Below are 25,919 nucleotides of genomic sequence, written 5' to 3' on the forward strand. Positions count from 1 at the left end.
CACTCCTCCCTTGGCTACCAAGACCTCAAAACCTCTGGGGAACTTCCATCTCCCCTAGAATCCATAAACCCTGGCATAGCCATCCACTGCTCTGAAGTGCGTTCTGTGGCCCTGGCCGCAGTATTCTAAGGTCTCTCTCCTCTCTAGCTTCCCCCTGGATATGTAGGGAGGGTATTTTCAGCACTGGCCAGCTCCCGAGAAGTTCTGAGCAAGGGCCTTCCCAAGCACTGCAGAAGGGAGTTCTTCAAAAAGGTTTTGGCTGTAGGAGTGTTGCAGCCATTGTAAGGGGACCAGGGCGCTGGGCCAGAGATCCCAGACAAGACTTCTGGACAGGGAATACGGTGGAGAGCCAAAGGAAGGAGCTTGATAGCCTCGAATCACGCGGATCTCCACTCCTCCGGATGCTCCAGCTAATTGAAGGGTCCCCCGGCAGGGAGAGAAGAGGCGGGGTGGGGCGGAGCAACCAAGAATGGGCGGGCATGGGGCCCACGGTGCAGGACTGGCCGGGAGGGGCCGCGCAGGCTCGCCCAGCAAAGGCGCGTGGAATAGCGGGCGCCCTCTCTGCCATCGCGGGCTCCGTCACCCGCTGCCCGGTGCGCACCTGCCTCGCGGATCCAGATGGGGAAGGACCAGGGCTTCTCTCGGCACTTTAGGTAGCTTCCCCATCGCGTTCTGCGCTCCTGGGAACCTCCCGCCCCGCATCCGGCCAGCTTGAGGTGGGGGGGATGGGGGCTGGGATATCAGGAGGGGGTTCCCTGTCCTGGGTGGGCAACCTATTGAAAATGGGCGGAGTCCAGAAACTGGGGACAGTGGGAATAAACTGGTGGGTATGTGGAAGGTGAGGTTTTGTGATGTTGGGTACCCAGGACCCGCTCACAGCCAGAGTCCTGGGATGAAGTGAAAGGCTAGGATTAAAAGTCAACCTTCCTGCATTGGCTCACAGGATAGGACAAGGGACCAAGAACGGGGGTGTCGCATGCCCTGAGTGAGAATCTAGCGCATCGCATCCAGTTTTGAATTTGGAAGGCAGGACCTTACCACTGTCGGGAACTGCAGGTTGCTGCCTCTGAAGCTCCCATTCCTGTCTCTACATTTCCTGGCTGGAGATCAAGGGCTAAGAGAAGAGAGCTGGGCTGGAGTAGGTACACACAGACAAGGGCTGGTCCTAGGAGAGGTTCCAGCAGCAGCAGTGACCCAATGAAAGGCTTAGACTTGTGACTCCTAAGAAGAATCCTTGGAACTCAGGAAAACCTGTTGGGCCTTAGTAAGGGTACAAGAGCCTTGGAGACCTAATGCTGGTCTGTCACAGTCAAAAAAGCAATGATATGTCCCTATAATGAATTCACCCCTCCTGCATCTGACTGTGCCAACTTTAATTAACAGACAGCAGTGCCAGACTGGGGTGGCTGGGCCAGACCGTGACGGAGCCGCAGGGAAGACTCATGCCAGCCAGGAAGGGTGTCTGCCTCATCAGGCAGCCTTGGCCTCTGGCCCAAGTTCCAGGATGCCAAGCAGAGAACTAGCCACCAGACTTTCTACCTCCCCAGTTTGTGACTCAGTCTGGTGCCCACATAGCAAGCAGGACGTTGATTTCTTGCTGTTGGATGTTAAACTGTACTGGGCACCTGACCCCTGTCCAGGTTAGAACTCGCATCTGATGCCTTGCAGAGCCTGGGCCTGAAATGGGGGTATAAGGTAGGCAGTCTCTATCCTTTGCCTGGACGTGAGGCAGGAGGATAAGGAGAGGCCCAAGACCATGCAGGCAGATGGGAGAGTCAGTCTCAGGAGACTCTGGTCACCAGGAGTATCCAATCTGAAGCAGAACTCCCTGGGTTCGGGGCTAGCATGAGCCCTCCTGAAGGACCTACATTCCTTCTGTCTCACAAGGCAGTTCATTCTACCTGGCTGGCTTCATTAACTTTATCCACGGGGCTGGGATAGCTACAGATCCAGTTCAGGGGAGGATGTATTCCAGCTGCATACCAAGCCTTCTCTCGCTCCGACTCCCCACCATGCCCTTTCATTGGCTACTGATATAAAGAACGGGAAAGAGAGCCTTGTGGGCACAGCCAGGAAGTTCTTTCTAGTGTTATGACCCACGAGTTCTGCTCTCAGAAGCCAGTTGTGCCCCCTGGAAAGTTACAGATTTCTCTGTGCCTTAGAATCTTCTGCAGTGGGTTGGAAAGTTCACAGGGGTGTTAACTGAAGCTGTTATGCAGAGATGGAGTTGTATCACACATACACACACATAGACACACACAGACATACATACACACACACAGACACACACACACACACACACACACACACACACACTTTCTTCTTAAGTGCCAGTTTTTGTTTTTTCTATCACTGTGGCCCTATAGCCCGACTTCATATTCTGGCTTTGGAGAGCTCCTAGACTCAGAGGCTTCAAGGACTCATCCCAGGGTGTGGACACTGCATAGAGCTAAGTCTCCTTCCACCACCTGTACAGGCTGACACCTTGGAGAACACCGCAGGATCTCCATAGCTGAGCCCAGTCTCTAGCAGGGACAAGTGAGCAGAGGTTTACTAAACACATACAGGGGACTGGAAACACACGCACACGCTTAAAAATGATAAAAACCACTCCTTTAAAAATATTAAAAGGGAAAAATAAGAATGTCTCAGTCGTAAACTTGGAGATGGTAATTGTCCTCACTTTTGCAATGGAGCGGTTGTGGACAGGGCTGGCAGAGAAAAAAGGGAGGAGAACCGGAAGTATGAGAACTCTCGGAGGGGAGTCAGACACCTCGTGGATGGCTGTTGTAGTTTTCTCTAGCAATCACCTGGAAATGAGAAGGGAGAGAGAAGGGAAGCGTTATCTGGGGCTTGACCAGGTAGATGCAAGAACATAAGAGGACGGAAACAAAGAACGGACAGATAGAAGACAGACAGAAGCCGGAACACCTCTATAGACTGGGTTGGGAGCAGGAAGGCCCTGCAAAGGTTAGGATAACAGGAAACAGTCCATACAGAATCGCAAGGTAGGATAAGCAGGATGCCACGCCCCTGGTGTAGTCTAGGATATTCGATTCTCTCCTTCCACCGTGTGGGTTCCGGGGAATCGAACTCAGTCTTCAGGCTTGACAGCAAGCGTTTCTACCTACTGAGCAATCATGGGACCAGGTGTAGGACAGCTGGGAATGCAAGTCTATTCACTGAAGGGGAGAATGAAAATGTCCCTGGTCACCCCTGGGAATACGCAGAAGATCCACTAGGAGGTGTCTTTGGAATGCAGCCAGGGACCGCGCCTGACTAGGTGGTCGGTCCTCGCCTTGCAGGATCTTCATCCCCAAGAAACACCGGGCGCGCTTCGATGAAGTGGTGTCGCAGGGTCTGCTGGGCAAGCTGTGCCGTGCTCGGAGGGCGCAGGGCGCGCAGCGTTTGCGCCGGAGCCGCAGCGAGGAGCGTCCGGAGCGCCTCTTAGTGTCCACGCGAGCTAGCGCCGCGCCGCGCCGTCCGGATGAGCCGCCCCCTCGGAAGGCAACCTCGCTGCTGGGTGGCCGCACTGGCCCTGGGGGTCCTCGCAGGTACGCGGCTTGCAGGTGACAGCGATGGGGGTGGGGATCTGCTGTTGCCCAAGCTTGGGTCGGAGTCCTGAGCAGTGGATATTTGTGAAGACAAGGACATGAGATATGTCCATCCCTTGAGCCCTAGTCCTCTGTTCTCAGGGTGAGACAGATCCAGTTCCATCTTTCCTCCCACAGGACTGTTCGAGTCTATAAAGGTAACAAGAGTTTCGGCTTCACTCTGCGCGGCCATGGACCTGTCTGGATCGAATCTGTCCTGCCTGGTGAGGGATGGACAGGTTCTCCTGGGTCCCTAAGATTGGGAGTGAGGTGACAAACCCTGATGAAGCCCTCTCTGGTAATGCTATGCATACCTGCCAGTCACAACGTATCCATTGTTAAGAAGCAGAGAGTAAGGGCTCAGGAGATTGCCCTATAGTTAGAGAGACTGTTGAGTAGTCATAAGGGGGCCGAATTTTGGATCCCTAGAACACATAAAATGCCAGGTAGGAGTGACAACCTCTGGTAAGTCTAGCCTTGCAGGAGGAACTGGGACTCCCAGAGCAAGCTGGGTGAACTCCGGGTTTCACTGAGAGACCCTGCCTCAGTGAACGAGGTGGAAGATCGATAGAGGGTGGTCTCAGTCTCTGGCCTCTACATACCAACCACTACACACGTGCACACGGACACACACACACACACGTGAGAATATACATACACACACGCATGCCACATGTACACACATGAAAATGAAAGAAAAACAAGCAGAGTGGTGAGGGCCAGTCCCTAGCTCGCCTTCACTCTACTACGCAATCCAGCCTCCATTCAGCTTCCCGCTCAGGGAGTGTCTCTGCCCACGGTTAAAGTGGGTCTCCCCACATCATTTGACGTGATGAAGACATTTCCCCACATAATTTAGATAGTCCCACGCGGTTGTGCCTGGAGGCCTGTCTCCTAAGTGATTCTAGATTCTGTCCAGTTGACATTAATCATCACAGTGACTTTGGATAATGTCAGAGGGCTCTTGGGCTGCTGTCCCTTCTGACTGTGTGGGTCCTGGCCCGGAGCTCATGAGAGCAGGAGGAGAGACTCTGGCTCCCTAGAGGAGACGCTCAGGGTGTGGGTTGTAGATCAGCTGGTTTGCATGTGAAATGCATGTTTACAACTTGAGTCCTTTCCTGAGCTTCTTTTATTTTTTTAAATATTTTTAGCACTCACAAGGTTGTATAATCATTGCGGTCGTGTTCTTTTTTTTTTTAAGATTTGTTTATTTTATGTATTTGAGAACACTGTCAACTGACTTCAGACACAGCAGAAAGGGAATCAGATACCCTGATGGTTGTGAGCCACAATGTGGTTGCTGGGAGTTGAACTCGGGACCTCTGGAAGAGCAGTCAGTGCTCTAACCACTGAGCCATCTCTCTTTTAAAATTGCACTTACTTATTTTGAGGAGGAAGGATAGGACCACACATGTGCTTTCTGGTGCATGCGAGCGTGCGTGTGTGTGTGTGTGTGTGTGTGTGTGTGTGTAAAGGTAAGAGGACAACTTGCAGGAGTGTGTTCTCTCTTCCACGTCGGGCTCAGGGATCAGACTCGGTCAGACTTGGCAGCAAGCTTTCATACTCACTAAAGCATTTAGATGGCGCTGAGCGTTTGATTCTCACCTGTAAACCTACAGAATGGTTACCTGGCTTGCACGGCGGGGTTCAGTAGGGGAGATTCTCATCCAAGTCCACTACATGGTGGTTGACTGACTACATAGCCCCCCTCTCTCTCCTCCAGGCAGCCCGGCTGAAAATGCTTCCCTCAAGTCAGGTGACCGGATCCTCTTCCTCAACGGATTGGACATGAGGTCAGGAGCCCCTAAGGTGTCTTGTGATCTTGGTGATGAGCCATCCCCCAAGACTTTTGCCTCTTGGCACACTACCAGTGGCCCCACTGCCCTTCTGACCTGTGCCCTATGACCTCTGTGTCTATCCCTCTTCCACTGAAAGCCATTTTCCCCTGTCATACTGGGGAATCAAACACAAGGTATTGTAGTAGGCAAACACAATCTCCGTGCTACATCTTCAGTGTTTTATTTTATTTAAGACAGTGCCTCGCTCTGCCTTGAGTTCATGACAATCCACCTGCCTCCACTGAGTGCTGGGTTGCGGTGTTAGTTATAATGCCTGGCCCCCAGCCCCACCTAAACTTTTTGTTTTGAGACAGGGCCTTGATTAGTCACCCAGGCAACTTGGACTTGCTATGTAGTTCAGACTGGCTTTAAATTCTGCACATCCTCCTGCCTCCGCATCCCGAGTGCTGGGATTATGGTTGTGGGACTCCAATTGAACCCATCCCTGCACTTCACCAGTACCTCTGGTCCATTCTTCCCACCAGAAAATATTACAGCCACATGTTGGTGACGCATAACAGAAAGGACTGATTATGTTTTGCTCTGGAAGGGAGCCCTGCCTAGGGAGACATAGGAATAGCTCCTTCTATGCCCAGGAATGCCAATCCAAGGCAACTGCAGGCAAATCTGCCCAAAGCCTGGGGCTTCTACCTTATAAGATCTTAACTTATATGAAAGTTGGGGTCACAGTGGACTTGCTGGGTGACCATGATGGATGGAGCTCACTTGGCAGGCCCTCCTGGGCCATCTCCTTTGCAGGAACTGCTCCCACGACAAGGTGGTGTCCATGTTGCAGGGCAGTGGCGCTATGCCCACGCTGGTGGTAGAGGAAGGACCGGTCCCTTTCGCCAGTGGTGAGACTGTCAAGCCAGAGTTCCCTGGACTGTTTTGGTCGCTTCCCAGGGACGCCACCAGGGGGTGCGATAGAGCCCAACCCGCAGCGTTCAAAAGCTGTTCAATGCATTATTGCTCGCCCCAGCTCACAAGGCTGCTGACCCCAGCTGTTTGGGAAACTGCAGCTACTTTGGTGACTCCGGGTCACCCGTGCCTTCCCCTGCCCGTGGTCCCTCGCAGATTCAGATTCTTTGGATTCCCCGACCCGGACGTCAGCTCTCACCTCGCTGCAGTGGGTGGCGGACATCCTGCCTTCCAGTATCCGAGTCCAGGGGAGGACCTTCAGTCAGCAGCTGGACCACCTCCTCACTCCTCCCGAGCGCTATGGAGTCTGCCGGGCTCTCGAGAGCTTCTTCCAGCACAGGTGCCCCTGTCTGTGCCCCACCCAAGTTTCAGCTAAAGACCGCAATCCTGTTCTCCCCGTGGAGAGAAGGAAGACAGTAGCTAGTAGAAGGGGGACGCAATTGACGTGCCCTAAAACAAACCTCAACTTTTACATTTATTCCTGTTTGAGACCCAGTCTTCCTATGTAGTACTGGCTGTGCTGGAACTCAGAGAGATCAGCCTGCCTCTGCCTTCTCAGTGCTGAGATTAAAGGCCAGAGCCACCGTGTCCAGCTAAATCTGGACTCTGACACCTTGGGCAAATATACATGTATTTGAACAGCATTGAACAAATTGAGGCAGCAGGGAAAGTTTATGGGATATCAAGAAACCTCAGTGGGTTCTTGGAATCTTAAAAACCAATCAAGTAATCAATCACAGCTACAGTTATCATGACTTGTGGCAATCCTTCCTCCTTTCCATTCATGTAAGTTTGGTTTAAATGATCTCGATACAATATAATTCACACGCTTTACACTTCAGTCATATATTTATTTTTAGCTTAAAATACTGTGTGTGGGGGCATTTTGCCTACACATAAGTGAGCCACATGTATGCAGTGCCCATGTAGGCCACTAAAGAGCGTCACATCCTCTGGAACTAGAGTTTGTGAGCTGCCAGGCAGGTGCTGGGAACTGAACCTGGGTCCTTTGCAGGCGTAGCACAAATGCTCTTAATCACTGAGCCTTCTCTCTGGCCACAGTTCATGCACCGACTTGTACAATTCAGAGGTCTTAGGTTTGAGTATACTTACAAATACATGCAATTATATATATTTGCAAATATATCTTCACCATAGTGAACTTTGTAACTTTATCCCATGTAAAAGGGACACCAACAATAATAACATGTCCCTCCCCTCTATCCCCTGATCTTTCTTTAAAAACACGTTTTTGTTTGTTGCATATGGGAGTATGCATGCCACAGTACCCACAGGAGCCAGTGAGTTTGTCTGCTGAGCCAGCTCACCAGCTTCTACCATCCCCTGATCTTAAACAGGTCACGTACAGCCGTATTCTGTACTTTCTGCATTTACTTGTGTGCGGATGTATCTCATGGGCCTGATTGTGGAGGTCAGAGGTCAAACTTTGAGTGTGGGTTCTTGCCTTCCCACCTTGTTTGAAACAGGGTGTCTGTGTCAGCCTCCCATCGTCCAGGGATGTGGTGGGATTAGAGATTCTTGAACCGTGGTGTCAGGCTTCTATGGGGGTTCTCGGGATCTGAACTCATTTCTTCACACGTCCATGACAAGCATTTGCCCCACTGTGGTACCTCCCCAGCCCAGTACATGTTATGTTTATCTCTGGCTTACAGTCCGGGAAAGGAAAAGGGGTTAAGTAACTTGAGAGAGCTCAATTGGTTGATACGTGGCAAGGCTGGGGTTTGACTATTACATTTTCTGGGTGGTAGTGTAGGATTACCAGAACGCAGAGCCTCAGGAATGTTAGGTACATGTTCTGCCAGTGAGCTAACATCCCCAGCCCAGACTGCGACTTGAATCAGAGCAGACTGTCTCTGGAGAATGCTTTCCCGCCCTCTTTGCTCTGTCTTTCAAGGGTGGGGGTCAGGGTGTGGGCTGAATTCTGGGGGGGGGGTTGGAACCACCACCTCATCCCCACCCCTGAGTGATGCGCTCCCCGCCCCTGTACCCCTCCCTGCAGGAACATCGACACCCTCATCGTGGATGTCTACCCTGTTCTGGACACACCTGCCAAGCAGGTGCTCTGGCAGTTCCTCTACCAGCTGTTGACCTACGAGGAGCAGGAACTGTGTCAGGAGAAGATTGCATGCTTCCTTGGCTACACCGCCATGACAGGTAAGCGGGCCCTGGGAGTGCCTGGCAGATGCCCTGCCTGCCAGGTGAACAAGCAGACACCTGTTCTTGTCTCCCAGAGGCCTGGCAGCCACTCCTGGCCGCTCACATATGCATGCCTACTGTCAGGTGCCTGATAACACATGGGAGCCTGGCTGCGAAGCCAGCCCCCCACCCAGTTCAATTCATCTCTTCTTTCTCAAACACGCTCTCACACAGCCAAGCTGACCTCAAACTCTTGTGTAGCTCAGTCTGGCCTTAACTCCTGATTCCTACCTCCATCTCCCAAGTGCGGGGATTATGGGTGTGTCCCACCACCGCCTGATTTTCTTTTTCCATTGATGGGGATGGAGTCCAGGGCCTTGCTCATACTAAGCAAGTGCACACCCACTGAGCTATAGCTCCCTCCTTGATTGGAGAATTCACAGCCAGGTAGGTATAGTGGCTCAGACCTGTGACTTGGCTCAGCACTTGGGGAGGCCGAGTCAGGAAGACTGTAAGTTTGGGGCCAGCCCTAGACTCACTGTGTAGCCCATGAGACTGTGTCTCTGGATGGAAACAAGGAGCTGCAGATGGCTTGATAGAGAAAGCATTTGTTGAGCAAGCGGGAAGTCTAGAGTCCAGATTCCCGGTACCCATGTAAGCGCCAAGTGAGTGAGGCAGCCCACCCATCATACAGGTGGATGGGAACAGAGGACCCGAGGCATGTAGTTATTGCTACTCAGTTTTAAGCTCTGGGCGCACCGTGCTACCAGCCCTGCCCAGGTTCCCTCCGATCTGCAGATGAAGCGCGTGTGCACACGAACACACACACACATACACACATACACACACATACACACACACACAGGCTTATTTTTCTTTTTTCTGTTTCTTTTTCTTTTTTTAATACAAGAGCACAAATCTACTTTTATTTCTTTACTCTCCATTAGTTTAAATCCGGGATGGGTACAGCATCACACGGATTCTGTGTCCAATGGCCTTTGCAGGAAGGTTGCTTCGGAATTTGGCACGAACCATACCACTGTTTCCATGGGCCCGAGTTACTTTTCCCCAGATCACTCTGGTTTTGTTTGCCTCCAGGAGTCACTGTATTGTGTTTTGCTTTGTACACATAAGCACATCTCCTGCCTAAGTAGAACTCGGTTTCATCTCGGTATAAACGCCTTCAATTTTAAGAAGAGCCGTGTGCTCTCTTTGGTTCCGGAGACCTCGCTTGTAGCTTTGCACCACAGCCTTCCGGACATACTTGCAATCTTTAGAAGTCCTGTTCCCAGCAGGCCTCCACAGGCGCCAAGATGGCGGAAAGAGCACAGGCTTATTTTTCAACCTGCCTTATTGGCTCAATTGCTGGGCTCCTCTAACCAGCTCAGCAACCTAAATCTGCCCCCAGCTTTAGTTGCTTAGTTACCTTCTTGTTCAGCAACCCAAACCTGCCCTCTGCTTAGTTTCCACTCTAATCTCCATCTGGGGAAGTGGCCTATGGTCGCTCTGCCCGAGATCTCATACAGCTGGTCATCTTTTCTCCCTCTGAAGCGTGGCGGCGCAATCTCCCTTCCTCTTCCTGCGTCTCTTAACCTGCCTTAGGGGACTCCAAAGTCCTGCCTCTTTTCTTCTGCCCAGCAATTGGCTCATGGCATCTTTATTGATCAATCAAGAACCAATTGGGGAAAAGGTTCATCAGAACTACCCACTACTGGGACCCCCCCCCCCCAAGCAAACTGATTAGCTAGATTAACAAACTGGATGACAAACTCTAGGTTCAAGTGAGAGACCCTGCCTTAACATATAAGGTGGAGAGTGACTGAAGATCAATCTCTGACCCCCACATGCGTGCACATGTGTGTGGAGACACACACATGCAAATATTCATAATACACACATGTACAAACAACTTTTAATTCATCCGTCCTATTCCCTGTTTACAAATTAACCAGTAATGTCACCTGGGTCATGGACCCATGGTCAGATCATCCTGGCTGGTAGGCTCCAGTGCACAAGCAAACATGTGAGAGTCTGCTGGGCCACATGCAAACTCCTTTGTCCACTGCCCCCTACCCTGTTGGAGTATGTCCCTTGTGTGCCTAAAAACCCCTGCACTTGGGTTTGGAGAGAAGACTAATAGTTTAAGTACTTGCTGTGCAAGTGTGAGGACCGACCCAAGTTCGAGTCCCCAGAACCCATGTAAGTATTGATGAGCACTGTGTCCTACCGGCTACAGACCCTGCAGCTGATCTGGCAGCCTCTGCAGATCTTCATGCTTTTAACGTACCTACTCCCTACAGCTCGCAGGCTGAGGTGGGATGAAGACTTTTAGCCTGAAGCTCAAGGTCCCCAAGAGGGTAGGATGTGCCCAGAACCTTTTCAGTTTGCCCTGAGTTCTTCTGGGTGTCAGTCAGCAGCACAGAATAAGCACAGGGTGTGGCGATCCTCGAAGCGTGGTATCCTACAAAAAGCTATGTTGGGACAGATCGGCCTCCACTATGTTTCCGTCCTTCAGCTGATTTTCTTGCACCGGGTACATGGTTTCTGCTTGAGCACCACCCTAAAGGGATGGGAATGCACTGCAATTCAGTGGTGGAGATCCTGCCTAGAATCCCCAGTGAGGGGCTGGGGTGTGGCTCAGTGTTAGAGCCCCTGCCTAGAATCCCCCAGTGAGGGGCTGGGGCATGCGTGGCTCAGGGGGAGAGTAATTGACAAGCATGCACAAACTACTGGGTTTTTATCTTCAGTGCTACCTAGGAAAAACTGTAGTGTTATCCAGGAAGACCCCATGGCTCAGAGGCAACATTTGGTGGTGATGAGTTTTTCCCTCTCTTCCCTTGCTTGTGAAGGCTGACAGGACAAGGGCCTTGTGACAATTCTTGCCTGTCCCACCACAGAACCTGAATCCTCACTGGACCTGGAGCCAGAGTCCACACCAGAGCCCACACCGGAGCCACAACCACGTAGTTCCCTGAGGGCCTCTTCCATGTGCCGTCGCAGCCTGCGCTCCCAGGGCCTGGAGGCCAGCCTCAGCTGTGGTAATGCCTCACACATGGAAAGGCTGGAACTGCTGTCCCCTCCTGTAAATGGTCTTAGTGAAACAATGAGTGTATTAGCCAGGGTTCTCTAGAGGGACAGAGGCTATGGACTGAATGTCAGCTCCAAAGAGGATGTATTAGATTGGCTTCCATAAGGGTTGCACAGTCCCAACAGTGGCCATCGGCATGCTGGAGAGGCTGGACATCCAGTAGCTCAGCCCTTGAGCTAGAGGTATCTGTAGTCCCACCTTAGTGCTGAAGGCCTGGAGGATTCCAAAGAGCTGCTGACCCCGTCTACTTTGGGAGCCTGAGGAATCTGGGTTCTGATGGCTATGGCAGCAGCAGCAGCAGCAGCAGCAGCAGCAGCAATAAAGCAGATCCACTTGCCAGCAAGGAGGGAAGGCAGGCAGGCAAAGCACTGTTTTTCCATCATTTCCTTATATCTGAGCTGCAGCAGGAAGGTCTTGCCCACCCTGGAGTAGATGAGTCTCCCCTTCTCAGTTACTCCTTCCTGGCAGTGTGTTCACAGACCTAGCTAGAAACGTGACTCAGCTGATTCCAGATCCAGCCGTGCTGACAACCAAGACTAATCATCACATTGGGGAGATCAGAAGTTAGCAAGGCTGAGTGGAGGCTGTGCAGGCCTTGACTGAGCCACGGAGCTCAGATATAATGAGATTTCCATGGCACCTTCCTGGCAGGTCCTGGTGACTGCCCTGAGATGCCCTTACCTCTGATCCCAGGCGAGCGTCAGGCTGGCGATGGCACATCCCTCCCGGAAACTCCAAACCCCAAAATGGTGAGGCCTTTCTTTCTGCCTTCCAGATGTCAGTGATCGTGGATGTGGGTGGCCGGTGCACGGAGACCCCTGACCTAAGTTTCCCAGATACAATTTCAGGCTGGGGCAAACTGTCCGTTTGTGGTCTCTAAGGTCCTATTGAGACCACAGGGGAGCAATAGAAGGCTGGACTCTTCTCCGTTGCCCCCTAGATGTCAGCGGTCTACGCAGAGCTTGAGTCTCGACTGAACAGCAGCTTCAAAGGGAAGATCGGGACTGCGTCCAAATCCCGGGCCTCTCCACCAGTCCCCAGCCTGGTAGGCACATCAGGTATGGCCTCAGCCAACCTCTGGTCCTGAGGGGGATACTAACTTCTGCTCTTCTAGCTGCCTGTCCGTGTGTCATCCCTACTCCCAGCCATACCCCGAAAAGGTGTGCAGCTGAGTCACAGGGAAGCCCCGAGACCTCCATGCGTATACAGTAGGTCATCAAGGTTGGCTCGACCTGGCCCCTCTTTTGTCCTTTGTGGTCTTCACTCCAGCTGGTGATCTGGAAAAGCAGAGTGTCCCCCAAACTAGTCCTCAAGTTAGAACGTGGCTCTTGGATACGCTATAAAGTGAACATTGCTTTGTGAATGGTATAAGTAGGAAGACTGTGTCTCTGCAGTCTAAGCAAGACCAGCCGTGCCTGTAACACAGTCCTGTCCCCTCCTCGGCTACTCAGGGAGCTGAGGCAGGAGGACCATAGTTCTAAGCCGGTTGGGCTACAGAATGAGTTCAGGGCTAGTCTGGGTAACTTCTCAAGATCCCAACTGGCACACATGAGGCCCTGGGTTCTACCCCCGGCGCCAGGTAAAATGGGTGTGGTGGGACATGCCTGTGATCTAGCATTCAGGACATGGAAGCCGGAGGATTAGAAGTTCAAAGTTATCTTCAACCTCCTAGGGAGTTCACGGCCAGCCTGGGCTACATGAGACTGTTTCAAAAAAAAAAAAACTTTTTAAGTGGGAAAGAAGGGGGTCTGGAGTTACAGATATAACTAAATGGTACTTGTCTGGAATGTGCAAGGCTTTGGTTTCCACTGCTGGGGGGGGGGACGGGAAGCATGGGGGTGGGGGTGGGGAGTGGAGAGCAGGACCAACTGATGGGACACACTGGTCCTCCTGAGCACCTGAATCCTGGTGGGCAGGGCTGGATTCTCACGACCCTTTCCTAAAGCCTACGGGAGGATCCCTCATGGGTCTTGATGTGACCTTTGAGGTATGATCTCAGATGAGCTAAGGTATGGCATGAAATGCAACCAAGAGATACTTTTGTTTCACCCGCTGTGGTCTCTCAGGAAAGAGCCTGGGAGGCAATAGCACAGAGACCGAAAGACTTAGGACAGACAGCCCGACCCACTGTTCCACGCCCTGCTGGGCGGTAGCTGACAGACTTCCTCTCCTTCCATCTACAACCAAGGGCCCAGGACCCTGTCTGGAGTCTCATGGCCCGGTGACCGGCTCCTGCCTTCCCCCTGCTATGATCCGCTGTGCTCTGGGGGTCTGGCCTCTCCCAGCAGCTCCGAGTCCCATCCCTACGCCAGCTTGGACAGCAGCAGAGCGCCCTCCCCACAGCCAGGCCTTGGATCCATCCATCCTGACAGCCCCCCAAGCCCAGACCCCATCCGGCCGCCCAGTCGCAGGAAGCTCTTCGCCTTCTCACGCCCCGTGCGGAGCCGAGACACGGATCGCTTCCTGGATGTGCTGAGCGAGCAGCTGGGCCCCCGGGTCACCATTGTGGATGACTTCCTGACACCGGAGAATGACTATGAGGAGGTGGGCATGCGAGTGGGCATAGATAGGAGTGGAGGGCTATAGAGCTGCGGGGTCCCCCAGAAAGCCTGCGGGAGGCCTGTTTCACTGCAGACTGCCTCAAACTGCTTCACAACCTGTGTCAGTCTGTGCTGGTCTGTGACAGGAACATTCCACGTGCATTTCACGTCTGGAGCCATCCCAAGTTAATCTCTGTTTACACTTATCCTACCCTTGCCCGAGGCTATCGTACATATTTTATCTCCGGTTACCCCATTCTTCATCCTAGGATACCCAGCTCACAGCCATGGGCCAAACAATCACTTCTGTACCTTTACCTGAGGTATCCCGTCTTTTCCCTAAGGCTACCCCCATATACGTACTGTGTCTCAGGCCAGCCCAATCTTTGTCCCCGTGCACCTCGGGCTACCTCTCTGACAACCTCAGGCTAAGGTACGGAACTGCCATCCGGGCCCCTGGCTTCTCTTGCTTCCCCGGTTTCACGGACTTGCCCCCAGCGCCAGACGGCTGGGTTCCAGCCTCACTTCCCACTTGCTCTCCCCTGGGCAGATGAGCTTCCATGATGACCAGGGCAGCTTTGTGACCAACGAGAGGAGCAGCGCTAGCGAGTGTGTCAGCAGCAGCGAGGAGGGCAGTTCTCTGACCTACTCCTCCATCTCAGACCACATCCCCCCACCCCCGCTCAGCCCCCCGCCACCACCGCCTCTGCCTTTCCACGACCCCAAACCCAGCTCCCGCACCTCCGATGGTCCCCGAGGCACCTCTCAGTCACTGACCAAACCCCTCGCCCAGATCAGCCATCCAGTCCCACCCCCACCCCCACCCCCTCTACCTCCACCGGTGCCCTGTGCACCCCCCATGCTATCCCGAGGTGCGGGACACCGCCGCAGCGAGACCAGCCACATGAGTGTCAAGCGCTTGCGTTGGGAACAGGTGGAGAACTCAGAAGGCACCATCTGGGGTCAGGTAGGTGACCTGGGGACCGGTGACTCTCAACTGAGTGAATGGTCTAGACAGTGACATAGAAGGCAAGATCCATCTTCCTGACCTCGGGTTCTTCCTCCTCCTTTTCTCCTCCTCTTCTTTAGTTTTTTTTAAAAAATTACATTTATTAAATTAGGGGGCAATGGATGAAAAGAGTGGGGGCATATGGCCCATGGAGGTGCGGCAAGGCCTGGGAGCAAGGGAGATCCCTCTGGGGGGCCCATGTTGAGAATCCCTTCCCCCTGAGGGACCAGCCACATGATGGTATAGTGCAGAATAGAGTTTATTTAGGTCATGGGAGAGTTAAGAGGATGGTAGAGGGAGAGAGAGAGGGAGGAAGGGACAGAGAGAGAGAGAGAGAGAGAGAGAGAGAGAGAGAGAGAGAGAGAGAGGAATAGAGGCGGGGGAAGGCAAGGTGAAGAGGAGGGGTAAGGGGGGAGAGCAAGGCTGCAAGAGCGCAAGAAGCAAGAGAGAGAGGAGGGGGCAAGCAGCCCCCTTTATAGTGTCAGGTCACTGGGGCAGAGCATACCTGGCTACTGCCAGGTAATTGAGGGGTGGGGTTTACAGAATCCCAACATTCCCCCGTTTTGGTTTAATTAAAAAAGAAAAATTAGAGGTGATGGTGGACCAGGAATAGGGTCGTTGTGATCTCTTGATAGCTTCACACTTGTTTGGGGCGATGTTTCTAGAGAGTCCAGAAAAGTGGGGGTAGGGATGTTTGTCCAGTCTTAGAGTTGGCTGTTTCCTTGTTGTCCAGGGTCTGTGGAACCATCTGAGGATAGGTCAGAAGGAACAGGTCCAGTAAAAGCGTCTGTGTCTTCGAGAGAAGGCTGAAGCATCTGTAGGTTGCTTCTCTGGACTGTTCTAGATGTAATAAGCGCCTGGACTTGACAAGATGCTGAAACACACATATGTATACATTGTAGGTAGAGATTAAGTACATTTGGAAGAAAGAAAAATTTTGCAGGAGCTGTCCTGGTGCTGCCATTCCTCCCCTTTTCTTATTGTAAAGAGGAGAAAAGGGGGAGGGGGAGGCCGATGGTGAAAGGGCAATAGGGGTGGAGAGAGTCTCATTGGCTACTTCCTGCTGTCTTGGGGCGTCGTTGGGGGTGCAGATGGCTTTCACCATTGGGGTTCACTCGGCAAATGTTCACATCAGGCTCCTCTGTGGAAAGTGGCTGGTAATCCTGTAACAGGAACTAATTAATAGTTTAGTTAGAAAGTTTCTGTGTCTATCATTGAAGTAGACAGAAGATTGATAAGGTTTGGAGCAAATTTTTACAGGATATGTCCCAGTTGTCTTAAAACAGTTTGCCATGCCATGAAGAGGGATAGAGGGAAGGTGTGGAGTCATGGCAACTGACAAAGAGTGAGGTAAGGTTGTTAGGCAACATCACTGGGGAGGCTGTAAGTGGCAAATGTGAGTTTGTTCTAGGGGGTACACATAACCAGCAGTCTTTAAAATGGCCGGGTTGGGTGACATTAATTGAGACTTTTTATTCTGAATGTTGATAGTACTTACTGGGGACCCTGGTTGGTTTTTACAGTAAAGTTTACCAACAACTTCTGTCTCCCACCTGGGATCTCATGGACCTTGTATGTGGAAAAAGAGCTGTAGGTGTCTCGAGAATCACCTTAAAAGGGTCCTGGTAGGGTCTAGTAATTGGATGACAACAGGAGAATGATGTTTAGCAACAGACTCGAGGGTCTACCTGAGAAGCTGGTAAAGGAAACATGTTTGTGTTAGTTAGTTGACTGACTAGAAGAAGCAGAGGGGTTGCTAGCGAGCTTGGGTTCAGGCAAATGGGGGGAGCAAAGGAAATAGAGGCTCCCAACTTAGCTGGAAGATCTCTTTCCCAATAAGGGGACAGGACATGTTGGCACTACCAAAAAGGAGTGACTGAGAAGTACACCCCTAAAAATGTAAGTGGTAGGGTCTGGTGAGGAAGAAAAGGTTGTTCTCCTACCGGACAACAGGAAAATGGGAGAGAGACGTGGGTCCCCAAAACTCCATCAGGACCGAGTAAGTGGCCCCAGTGTCCAAGAGGAAGGAAATGGGCTGCTCACATACCATAATAGCTACCCGTGGCTCCCTGTTCATGATGACAGTGGTCAGGTCAAGGGAGCCTGGGCCTCTTCAGTTGTCCATAGCCAAGCCTAGAAGGCTGGAGGGTTATTTGGGCATGATGTCCCTCTGTCCTGAGTGACACAGGGCAATCGACTGCCCAATGTTCCTCTCGATGGCATCTGGGACATGGCCCCGTTGGCTTGCAGGGGCTAGGGCAAGCTTTTGCCCAGTGACCTTGCTGACCACATCTATAGCAGGGGGCTTGTGGTTCCTTGGCCCTAGGAGAGACCAGGAGTCTGTAACAGTAGCTAGGGCTGGTTGGACAGCCTTAGCCAGCAAATGGTATTTGTTTGTGAGCCTTTCATCTCTCCCATGGTACACTTTAAAGGCCAGCGTCTAGACTTCTGCCTATGGAGTTAGGGGTCCCCTCTCTAGCTTTTAAGCTAGTCTCTTATGTCAGGAAAAAGAAATAGGTCATTAGCAGTTGTTTACCTTCCAGATTTTCAGGATCTAAGTTAGTGTACTGTAACAGGGCCTTTGTGAGGCGCTCTAGAAATTGGGATGGGTTTTCCTGTTTGTCCTAAAAAACCTCTTGCAGCTTTTCAAAATTTACCAGCTTTAAGCACAGTGGGGTGTTCTGGAAATACCACCCTGCCCTCCTGCAAAACCCATTGCTTTTGAGCTGGACTATTTCTCTTAGATTTTTTTTTTTTAACTTGTGACAATCCTCCTGCCTCAACACCCTCCAAAGTGCTGGGATTGTAGGAATGAGCTGCTATACCAAGTTCAACTGCTCCTTTAAATATGACAGGGGTGGTGGTGGTAAGCTAGCTCATGCCCATAATTCCAGCACTTAGGAGGCTGAGGCAAGAGGATTACTGTGAGTTCAACTTTGAGGCTAGCCTGGGCTATATAGAGAGATTCTACTTTAAAAAGAAAGGCCCATGCCTCTCCTCAGAGGCTGGGACTAGGGGTGTAATTCAGCAGTACAGAGCTGGCTTCTGATGCTCTAGGCCCTGGATCCCACTCCCAGCACATATATCAAGCATCATACTGCATATCTGTGATCCCAACACTTGGGAGGTAAAGGCAGGAGGGTCAGGAGTCCAAGGCCATTCCTGTCTATACAGTGAGTTTGAGGCCACTGCATGTCTCAAAGAGAAGGGAACCTTCTTATCTTGGGTTCCTGGAGACCATATTCCTACCATCTGAGATAAGTCCACAAGCTTGCTCTCCAGGGCCATCTCCCTGGTCACCAAGGCTGAACACACCTGGCTATCCTTCCTGCCAGGTATCCTTGCCCAGCAGCCTCATTCTGAGACTATTTCTCAATTTGCCTCTCTTCCTTCAGCAACTGCCCCAACCTCTTCCCCAGTCCAAGCGCCTCATGGCCATTGAAGGTGGTCATCGCCTGCACGAAGCACCCCAGCCCCTAGTCTATCCCAGCTCTAGCTTCCCTGGAATTAGCTCATCCTGCCTAAGGCAGTTCTGGGCTGAGACCATTTCCCGCAGAGAACTTCAAGCTGGCTGTGGTGGTGCACACCAGTCACCCAGCAGTCAGCAGGCAGAGGAAAGCGGATCATGAGTTCAAGGCCTGCCTGGGTTGCCTAGCAAGTCCTTATCTGAAAATGGGGGTAGAAGGGTGCTGGGGGATTGCTCAGTGGATAGTGCCTGTCATGCAAGGGTCAGGACCTGAGTTTGGACCCCAGCACTCTGTGAAATGGACATGCTAGTGTACATCTGTATCCTAGGTGACAGACCCCTGAAGCTCACTGGCCAACTAACTTAACCAATTGGTAGAGCTCTAGGTTTAATGAAGTGATAATCTCAAAATTATAGAGCAGATGGACATAAAGAGATAGCTCAGTAGATACGACAATTTACTGGTCAAACATGAGGACCTGAGTTCAAATCCACCGCACATGCATACACACACACACACACACACACACACACACACACACACACACACACAAAAGGAGACCTCTTGGATGTCACTATCGTCTTTCTTCTTTATAGAGTTCCAAGAATGGCTGCCTTACTGACCAGAAGGGGAGTCAGTTTCTTAGCTTGTAACTTGGATCGTGCAACATTTCTTTTTTTTTTTTTTAAATTATGTGTGTATGTGTGTATGACTGCAGGTGCCCTCGGAGGCCAGTAAGGGCATCAGATACCCGGGAGCTGGAATTACCAGCAGTTGTGAACTGTCGGATGTGGATGCTGGGAACCACACTCAGGTGCTCTACAAGAGCAGCAAGTGTTCTTAACTGCTGAGCTATTGCCCCAGCCCTGGTTTATAAAGTTTCTTCCTTCCCCCCTTTCTATTTTTGTTTTTTGAGACAAGGTCTTACTGTGTGCCAGGCTGGCCTGGAACTCACAGGGACCTCTGCCTCCTGAGTTCTGGGATTAAAGGGGTGTGCACACATCCAACTTCTATCTAGCGCTTCCTGCCTGCACCCTCCTCTGGCTCTTGCCTTCCTCTTGGACCTCCTGGGACCCATCTCTTTGGGGGTCCTCAGGATGGATCTCAGAGGACAGAGGCAGGCTAGTTGACTGGGCTCACGACCCACTGCTTGCAGCTTGGGGAAGACTCTGACTATGACAAGCTGAGTGACATGGTGAAATACCTGGACCTGGAGCTCCACTTCGGCACCCAAAAACCTCCAAGTGAGTGGCCAAGCCATGCAGCCTGCTTCCCGTTCCCAGAGCATACACTCTCCAAACTTTCAAGCCCTTTGCGTGCATAATGAATTCCTTAGCCATCCTGCAAGCTAGATCTCAGAACCAGTTTTACTTCTTAATGAGGAAGCCCAGAAAGGCTAGGTAGCTTGCACCAAGGATGAGCATCCTTTTCAGTCTCCCTCCTCCCTCGTCCTTTCTAGGTGTTTCCTTGTAGTGGTTGAGTATGACTCCAAGTAGTTAGTAGTCTGTTATTGTAAGCAGCACAAACTCAGGGAGTGGTTGGTTTTCAGTGTTCAGCCTGAGGGATGCAGGCAGGGGAGAGGGCCTGTGAGGAGACCCCGTGTGGGGTCAGACAAATGCTGAATGCCTTAGGCTGGACCTGCGAGTCCACAACTGAAAGTCTGAGGAATGAAGGGGAGTTTGAATGCCTGGAGCTGATGTAGTTAAGGTGATGCATGCCAAGAGGAAAAGTTCCTTGACCACTAGTTGTGGCCACATCTCTCCCTTGGCCCTGACACAGCAGCCCTAGTCTAGCCTCTCATTCCCTATTAAACTGTACAGTTTTTGATTCCAGAACCAGTGCCCGGCCCTGAGCCCTTCAGGAAGAAGGAAGTGGTGGAGATCTTGTCCCACAAGAAGGCCTACAATACCTGTGAGAAGCTTTAGGGGCCCGGCCCTCAGGGCCACAAAAGCTGAGACCGGCAAAGGGGTGGGGAGATCGAAATTAAGACTTGGGGACTGGGACCCGTTCTGCTGTTAAAAGAAGGCCGACTCTCAGGGTAGCAGGATCCCCAATCTGTACTCAAGTGTACTTCTAGGCACCCCTTATTGGCCACGCCCACCATAATGGGTTTCTTGGTCCTGGCCCTGCCTCCAGTCACATCAACTTCATCCCTTAGTTCCACGCCCCGCCCACAGGCCTCACCCACCTACCAGGTATCTGTTTTGGGGGGGATCTCGCCCCTCTCCTGTCCATCTCTAAGACCCCAAGTCTTTAGCCACGCCCTTCTCGCTAGGTACTTCTCTCCGGCCCCTCTTTACTATGCTCCTCCCAGTTGTCTCGTCGAATCAAGTCCCCACTCTTCCCTGAGGCCCCGCCCTAATTTGGGCTCCGCCCTCTCCAGGTTCTCACCCTGTCTCACCCTAGTGCCCCTCCCGCAGCCATCCTCCTAGCGCACCTTAAGCTGACCCCTGGCGAGCTGCGGCAAGTGCTCATGAGCATGGAGCCCCGGCGCCTGGAGCCTGCTCATCTGGCGCAGCTGCTGCTCTTCGCTCCGGACGCCGATGAGGAACAGCGATATCAGGCTTTCCGCGAGGCTCCGGGTCGCCTCAGTGAGCCGGACCAGTTCGTCCTGCAGGTGCTGCACCACGGCTAGGGCGCCTTCGCCTGGGCTCCCTCTTTAGTCAGAAGTTGGCTTCTGTCCCAGGACCCTTGAAGACTACCCCTGGCTTCCGAGTCCCAGTTTAACTCCTTTGATGGCCTGTTCTCACTTGAGGTCAAGGCAGACCAGACTGTCCCCAGGATCATGCTAATTTTTCTTAAGGGTACTCTGCTCATCTCTCAGAGGACTCACTCCCCAGGCTGGGTAGAAAGAAGGTCCCGGCTGGGGATGGATGAATCCTGGCTCCTGACTTTCCTGCAGATGCTGTCGGTTCCTGAATACAAGACCCGCCTGCGCAGCCTACACTTCCAGGCTACCTTGCAGGAGAAGACAGAGGAGATAAGAGGCAGCCTTGAGTGCCTGCGACAGGCGTCTCGGGAGCTCAAAAACAGCCGGAAACTCGCCAAGATCCTGGAGGTCAAGCCATTTCCCATCCCTGTTTGTTTAATCTGATCTTTTTGTCTCCTGGGGCTCCCAGCCATGAGATAAAAATCTACACATGGGGATGGGGCAGATGAGCATCTGGACCGGATCCCCCTACTTTTCTTCCCACAGTTTGTGTTGGCCATGGGGAACTATCTCAACGATGGGCAGCCCAAGACCAACAAGACCACTGGCTTCAAGATCAACTTCCTGACAGAGGTGAGCTCACCTGCTTTAGCTACCAGACTTGGAGGCGGAGTCCAGTTGTGGCAGCTGAGCCAAGTGTGGTAGCATAGACCTGTAATCCCATCAATTAGAAGGTCTAGGCAAGAGGATCAGGCATTCTAGGCTAGCACAGGCTAAATAAAACCCTGGCTCTTCTAACGGGAGAAGAAAACAGCACATCACAAAGTTCTTCCCCTGGGTAGGGGAGGAGCCGGCTGCGCATAGGCTCAGATGTGTCTTACCAAAGGGTGAAAGTGCACAAGGGCGCTCCTCCAGTCCAGCTCCAGGATCTAGAAAAGGAGAGCGGGGAGAGAATTTGGAAAGAGTATCACAGGCTAAGAATTCTGGGAATACAGAAAAACCTGGAGTCATGTGACCCGAAGTCTGATGGGGAACTTTGGGAAGCATATGTGCCGGGCATCCTTTGCAGCTAAACTCCACCAAGACAGTGGATGGGAAGTCCACCTTCCTGCACATCCTTGCCAAATCGCTAAGCCAGCACTTCCCTGAGCTCCTAGGCTTTGCCCAGGACCTGCCCACTGTGCCCCTGGCTGCCAAAGGTAGGCTGGGTGCATGGGCGAGGGAGGCAGATGCCCTGAGCTGGGGTGCAGCCTCCACAAGCCTTTGCTTCTTTCCTTACATGCAGTAAACCAGCGAGCCCTGACTGGTGACTTGGCTGACCTCCATGACACCGTCAGTGAGATTCAGGTGGCCTGCCAGAGCATGGCTCCGTCCAGTGAGGATAGGTTTGCTGTGGTCATGGCTGTATCCTCTAATCAGCCTGTTGCAGCCCAAGCCTGGACTCTGGGAGGGTTGGGTAAAGCTGACTATAGCTCTAGTGGCCCGTTTGGCTCCTTGCAGACACTCTGGGCAGAAGCTGTTATGTGCCCAGGGATCCTGGGAGAGATTTCATCCTACATTATTTAGAACCCAGGACCTTATGCAAAGCAAGAGCTGAGGATGGACTTCTTCTCCGTGTCTTTGAGACTGGGGATTGAACTATACAGGAACACAGGCATTAGCATATGTTCTGAGCCATGCTGCAGCCCACCACTGGAGGATTTCAGGATAGCATCCAAGCCTTGTCCTCAGCCCCTGCGGGATCCTAGGCAAGAGCTTCACCACTGAGCTATACATTTTTCTCACTAGGCAATTCTAGGCAGACACTGAACTACACTCCCAGGCCCTCACTGGGGATTCAAGGCTTTATCACTGAAAACTGAGGTCAGGAAAATGAACATGCTAGGTAAGAATTCTGCCAATGAGGTATATACCAAGTTCCTCCCCTCTCTAAGTTGCCCAGGCTGGCCTCAAACTCACCATATAGCCCAGGCTGGCCTTCAAAAGACAGTTCTCTGGCCTCATCCCCCCAAGTGTCTGGGATGATAGGTCTCTGCCAACAGGCCTACCCATAGTTCCCAAAGTCAATGACATGCTGTCAACTATCTGTCCATAAGAATGGTGGAGCCTGGATTTAAATCACAAGACATAGGAGAAGCCTGACCAGGCAGGCTCTGTGAGCTAAAAGCAAATGGGAAGATTGAATCTCAAGCCTTCCACATGCTAAATTGCTCTCCACTGAACTAACACCTTGAATCAGGGTCACTGAGGTTTTTCCTCAGGAGTTACTTACAATGTGCTAGAAACTGTCTTAAATCTTGGAGGTCCGTGGAAGGAACAAGCTTACCCTTGGAGGACAGAAACAATGAACATTCAAACTGTTTTAGTTAATAACAAAAAGGGGGTAATTAGGAAAAAAAATGACCCAAGCAGTTCTGGGCACACACCTTTAATCACAGCTGTTGGGATGCAGAGGCAGGTAGATCTCTTAAGTTTAAGGCCAGCCTGGTCTACAGAGTGAGTTCCAGGATAGTCAGGGCTATTACACAGAGAAACTCTGTCTCAAAAATAACAAAACAAAAAAAAAAAAAAGAAGAAGAAAAAAGAAAAAAGAAAGAAAAGAAAAGAAAAAAGAGATGGAGGAAGGAAGGAAAAGAAAATGGAGAAAGGAAAAGAGAAAAAGCCTGCTGTGGTGTTGCATACAGGTAACATACTCAGAGGTAGAGGCAGGAGGATCAGGAGTTCAAAGTCATGCTCAGCTTTTTAGCTAGTTACAAGCCAGCCTGGGTTACAAGAAACCAAAGTGTCAGACAGGGTCAGTCCAAATGAATGGTCTGAGAAGTGGGCAGTGAGCCCCACATACTGGCACAGACGGGGAATCCCAGCACACAGTATGCTGAGGTAAGAGGGTCCAGAGTTAAAGGCCAACCTGGGCTACATGATAAGATCCTGTCTAAAAACGAAACAAACCAAAAAACAACAACAAAACAAACAACAGACAAGGATCAAGAGACTACTCAGCAGAATCCAAAGAGGACAGCATCCCCTTGTGGAGAGACGGAGGGAAGTCTGAGGCTTATTCAGAATGTACATTAATTATGCATGAAGTTAAGGACTGGTGGCCTGAAACCTGTGACAGAGGTGGGAAAGGGGCTGCAGAGATGTGGCAGGGGTGGGGAGGCTGGGGTTGGGAAGGTGGAGGGAGAGGGGTTGGTGTGAGGGGTTTAGTTCTCTGCCTGCAGAAAGGAAGATCCTTCAGAGCAGAAAAGGGATGGAGTAGCTAGGGCTATCTAGGTTCACAGTCCAGCCAAGGAGGGTAAAGCACCCAGGGGTCGTTTCCTTGACCAAGGTCCTGTAGTCCTTTCTGGAAACAGCGCAGCCAGCTCTGCGAACATTGGACGGACTGCAGAGGGAGGCCATGGAAGAGCTAGGGAAGGCGCTGGCCTTCTTCGGAGAGGACTCCAAGGCCACTACCTCAGAGGCCTTCTTTGGCATCTTTTCAGAATTCATGAGCAAATTTGAGGTGAGCTGGGGTGGAGGCTGGAGAGGCCCCAGAAGGGATGTGGAACTTGGAAAGGATGCTGGTGGGTGGCACATCTCCTGTCTCTGGTGGGATGTAGCCACCAACTTCAGCACCAGCCATGTGGGTGCGAGGAGGGGGCAGAAAGGGGTGTCAGCAATGCTGGGCCCACTGACCACTCCTCCCTATCTCCAGAGAGCTCTCAGTGACCTGCAGGCAGGGGATGGCCCACGCAGCTCAGGGATGGTTTCACCTCTGGCCTGGTGACAGCTGCCACCAAGCGTCGTCTGCAGTCTGAGCACAGAGACCAATGCTGGAGGCTGCACCCCAGAGGAACGTCACAGGGTCCAGGGTACTTGATCATGCATCATGGCTGCAGGAAGGGATTGGGTATGGTGGGGGCTGCAGCCATGTGTCTCCAGCTACCTCAGCTGCTGAGTTCCGCCTGGCCCTCTTTTGCCCATTCTTCTTAGTCTCCTAGAAGGCTTCCCTGGCTTCCAGTGGCCACTTCCCCCTCCCCCCAGAAGGCCTCTCTGACTTCTGGTGGTCACCCACCCCTCCACCTCGATGCCCACAATGGTGAATAAAACACTACTGCGTGTCAGGGAATGTCCCACCTGAGCGTGAGCTGCAAAGTGGATGCTGGCTTGCTGCGGTGTCTGTGGCTCCGTGGGAGCATGAGACGGGAGAGAGGACAGATCCCAATACTGAGAGGGACTGGAGGAGGAAGAGATCTTATCACGCCACTGAATCTAGGTTTAATTTTCTTTTATGATTTTATTTTTTGAGTGACAGGGTCTCATGTCGCTCAGGCTGGCCTCAAGCTCATTATGTCAAAGATAGTCTTGAACTTCTGATCCTCCTGCCTCTACCTCCCAAGTGTAGGGATTATAGTCATGGGCCACCATGCTTCGTGTCCTCTTCCTCCTTTTGCTCCTCCTTGGCCCCGCCCCCCGGAAGGTTTCACTATATAACAGACTAGCCTCTAGCTTACTGCTATGCTTCTGCCTAGGCCTCCCCAGTGCTGGCATTATGGTACTAAGGGAATGAACCAAGGGCCTTAAGCATACTAGCTAGACAAGCGCTCTGCCACTGAGCCACACCGCCAGACTCTTGCATACTTTTTGACATGTCTTAGTTGTCAAGGGTGACCTTGAACT

The 25,919-nt window shown here is 51.9% G+C and overlaps 1 protein-coding gene and 1 pseudogene across 3 annotated transcripts in view; one reads left to right on the top strand and one right to left on the bottom strand.

Annotated features, from left to right (window-relative positions):
• GRID2IP (Grid2 interacting protein) overlaps positions 1 to 25,026 on the top strand; it is a gene marked incomplete at both ends in the record, with an annotated part of 35,667 nt that extends 10,641 nt beyond the window's left edge. Inside the window, 21 exons of one of the 2 annotated variants that reach the window (XM_080940568.1) lie at positions 619 to 653; positions 3,306 to 3,554; positions 3,732 to 3,817; positions 5,317 to 5,386; positions 6,191 to 6,285; positions 6,506 to 6,689; positions 8,370 to 8,524; positions 11,404 to 11,544; positions 12,246 to 12,343; positions 12,535 to 12,652; positions 13,783 to 14,138; positions 14,685 to 15,101; positions 19,767 to 19,854; positions 20,444 to 20,521; positions 21,031 to 21,227; positions 21,513 to 21,668; positions 21,807 to 21,893; positions 22,330 to 22,459; positions 22,546 to 22,664; positions 24,598 to 24,762; positions 24,955 to 25,026. In XM_080940568.1, coding sequence (XP_080796694.1) covers positions 619 to 653; positions 3,306 to 3,554; positions 3,732 to 3,817; positions 5,317 to 5,386; positions 6,191 to 6,285; positions 6,506 to 6,689; positions 8,370 to 8,524; positions 11,404 to 11,544; positions 12,246 to 12,343; positions 12,535 to 12,652; positions 13,783 to 14,138; positions 14,685 to 15,101; positions 19,767 to 19,854; positions 20,444 to 20,521; positions 21,031 to 21,227; positions 21,513 to 21,668; positions 21,807 to 21,893; positions 22,330 to 22,459; positions 22,546 to 22,664; positions 24,598 to 24,762; positions 24,955 to 25,026 — 3,096 coding nt within the window. Of the gene's footprint in view, positions 1 to 618; positions 654 to 3,305; positions 3,555 to 3,731; positions 3,818 to 5,316; positions 5,387 to 6,190; positions 6,286 to 6,505; positions 6,690 to 8,369; positions 8,525 to 11,403; positions 11,545 to 12,245; positions 12,344 to 12,534; positions 12,653 to 13,782; positions 14,139 to 14,684; positions 15,102 to 19,766; positions 19,855 to 20,443; positions 20,522 to 21,030; positions 21,228 to 21,512; positions 21,669 to 21,806; positions 21,894 to 22,329; positions 22,460 to 22,545; positions 22,665 to 24,597; positions 24,763 to 24,954 lie in introns of those variants that run through there. The other variant, XM_080940567.1, reaches the window with a different exon arrangement.
• On the bottom strand, positions 9,455 to 9,768 carry LOC308438997 (large ribosomal subunit protein eL33-like; annotated as a pseudogene). The gene has a single exon. The product of its transcript is annotated as a large ribosomal subunit protein eL33-like (transcript).
• Positions 25,027 to 25,919: the final 893 nt, after the last annotated feature.

Source organism: Micromys minutus (assembly GCF_963924665.1).
Source record: "Micromys minutus genome assembly, chromosome: 29".
In the NCBI taxonomy this organism is placed as follows: domain Eukaryota; kingdom Metazoa; phylum Chordata; class Mammalia; order Rodentia; family Muridae; genus Micromys; species Micromys minutus.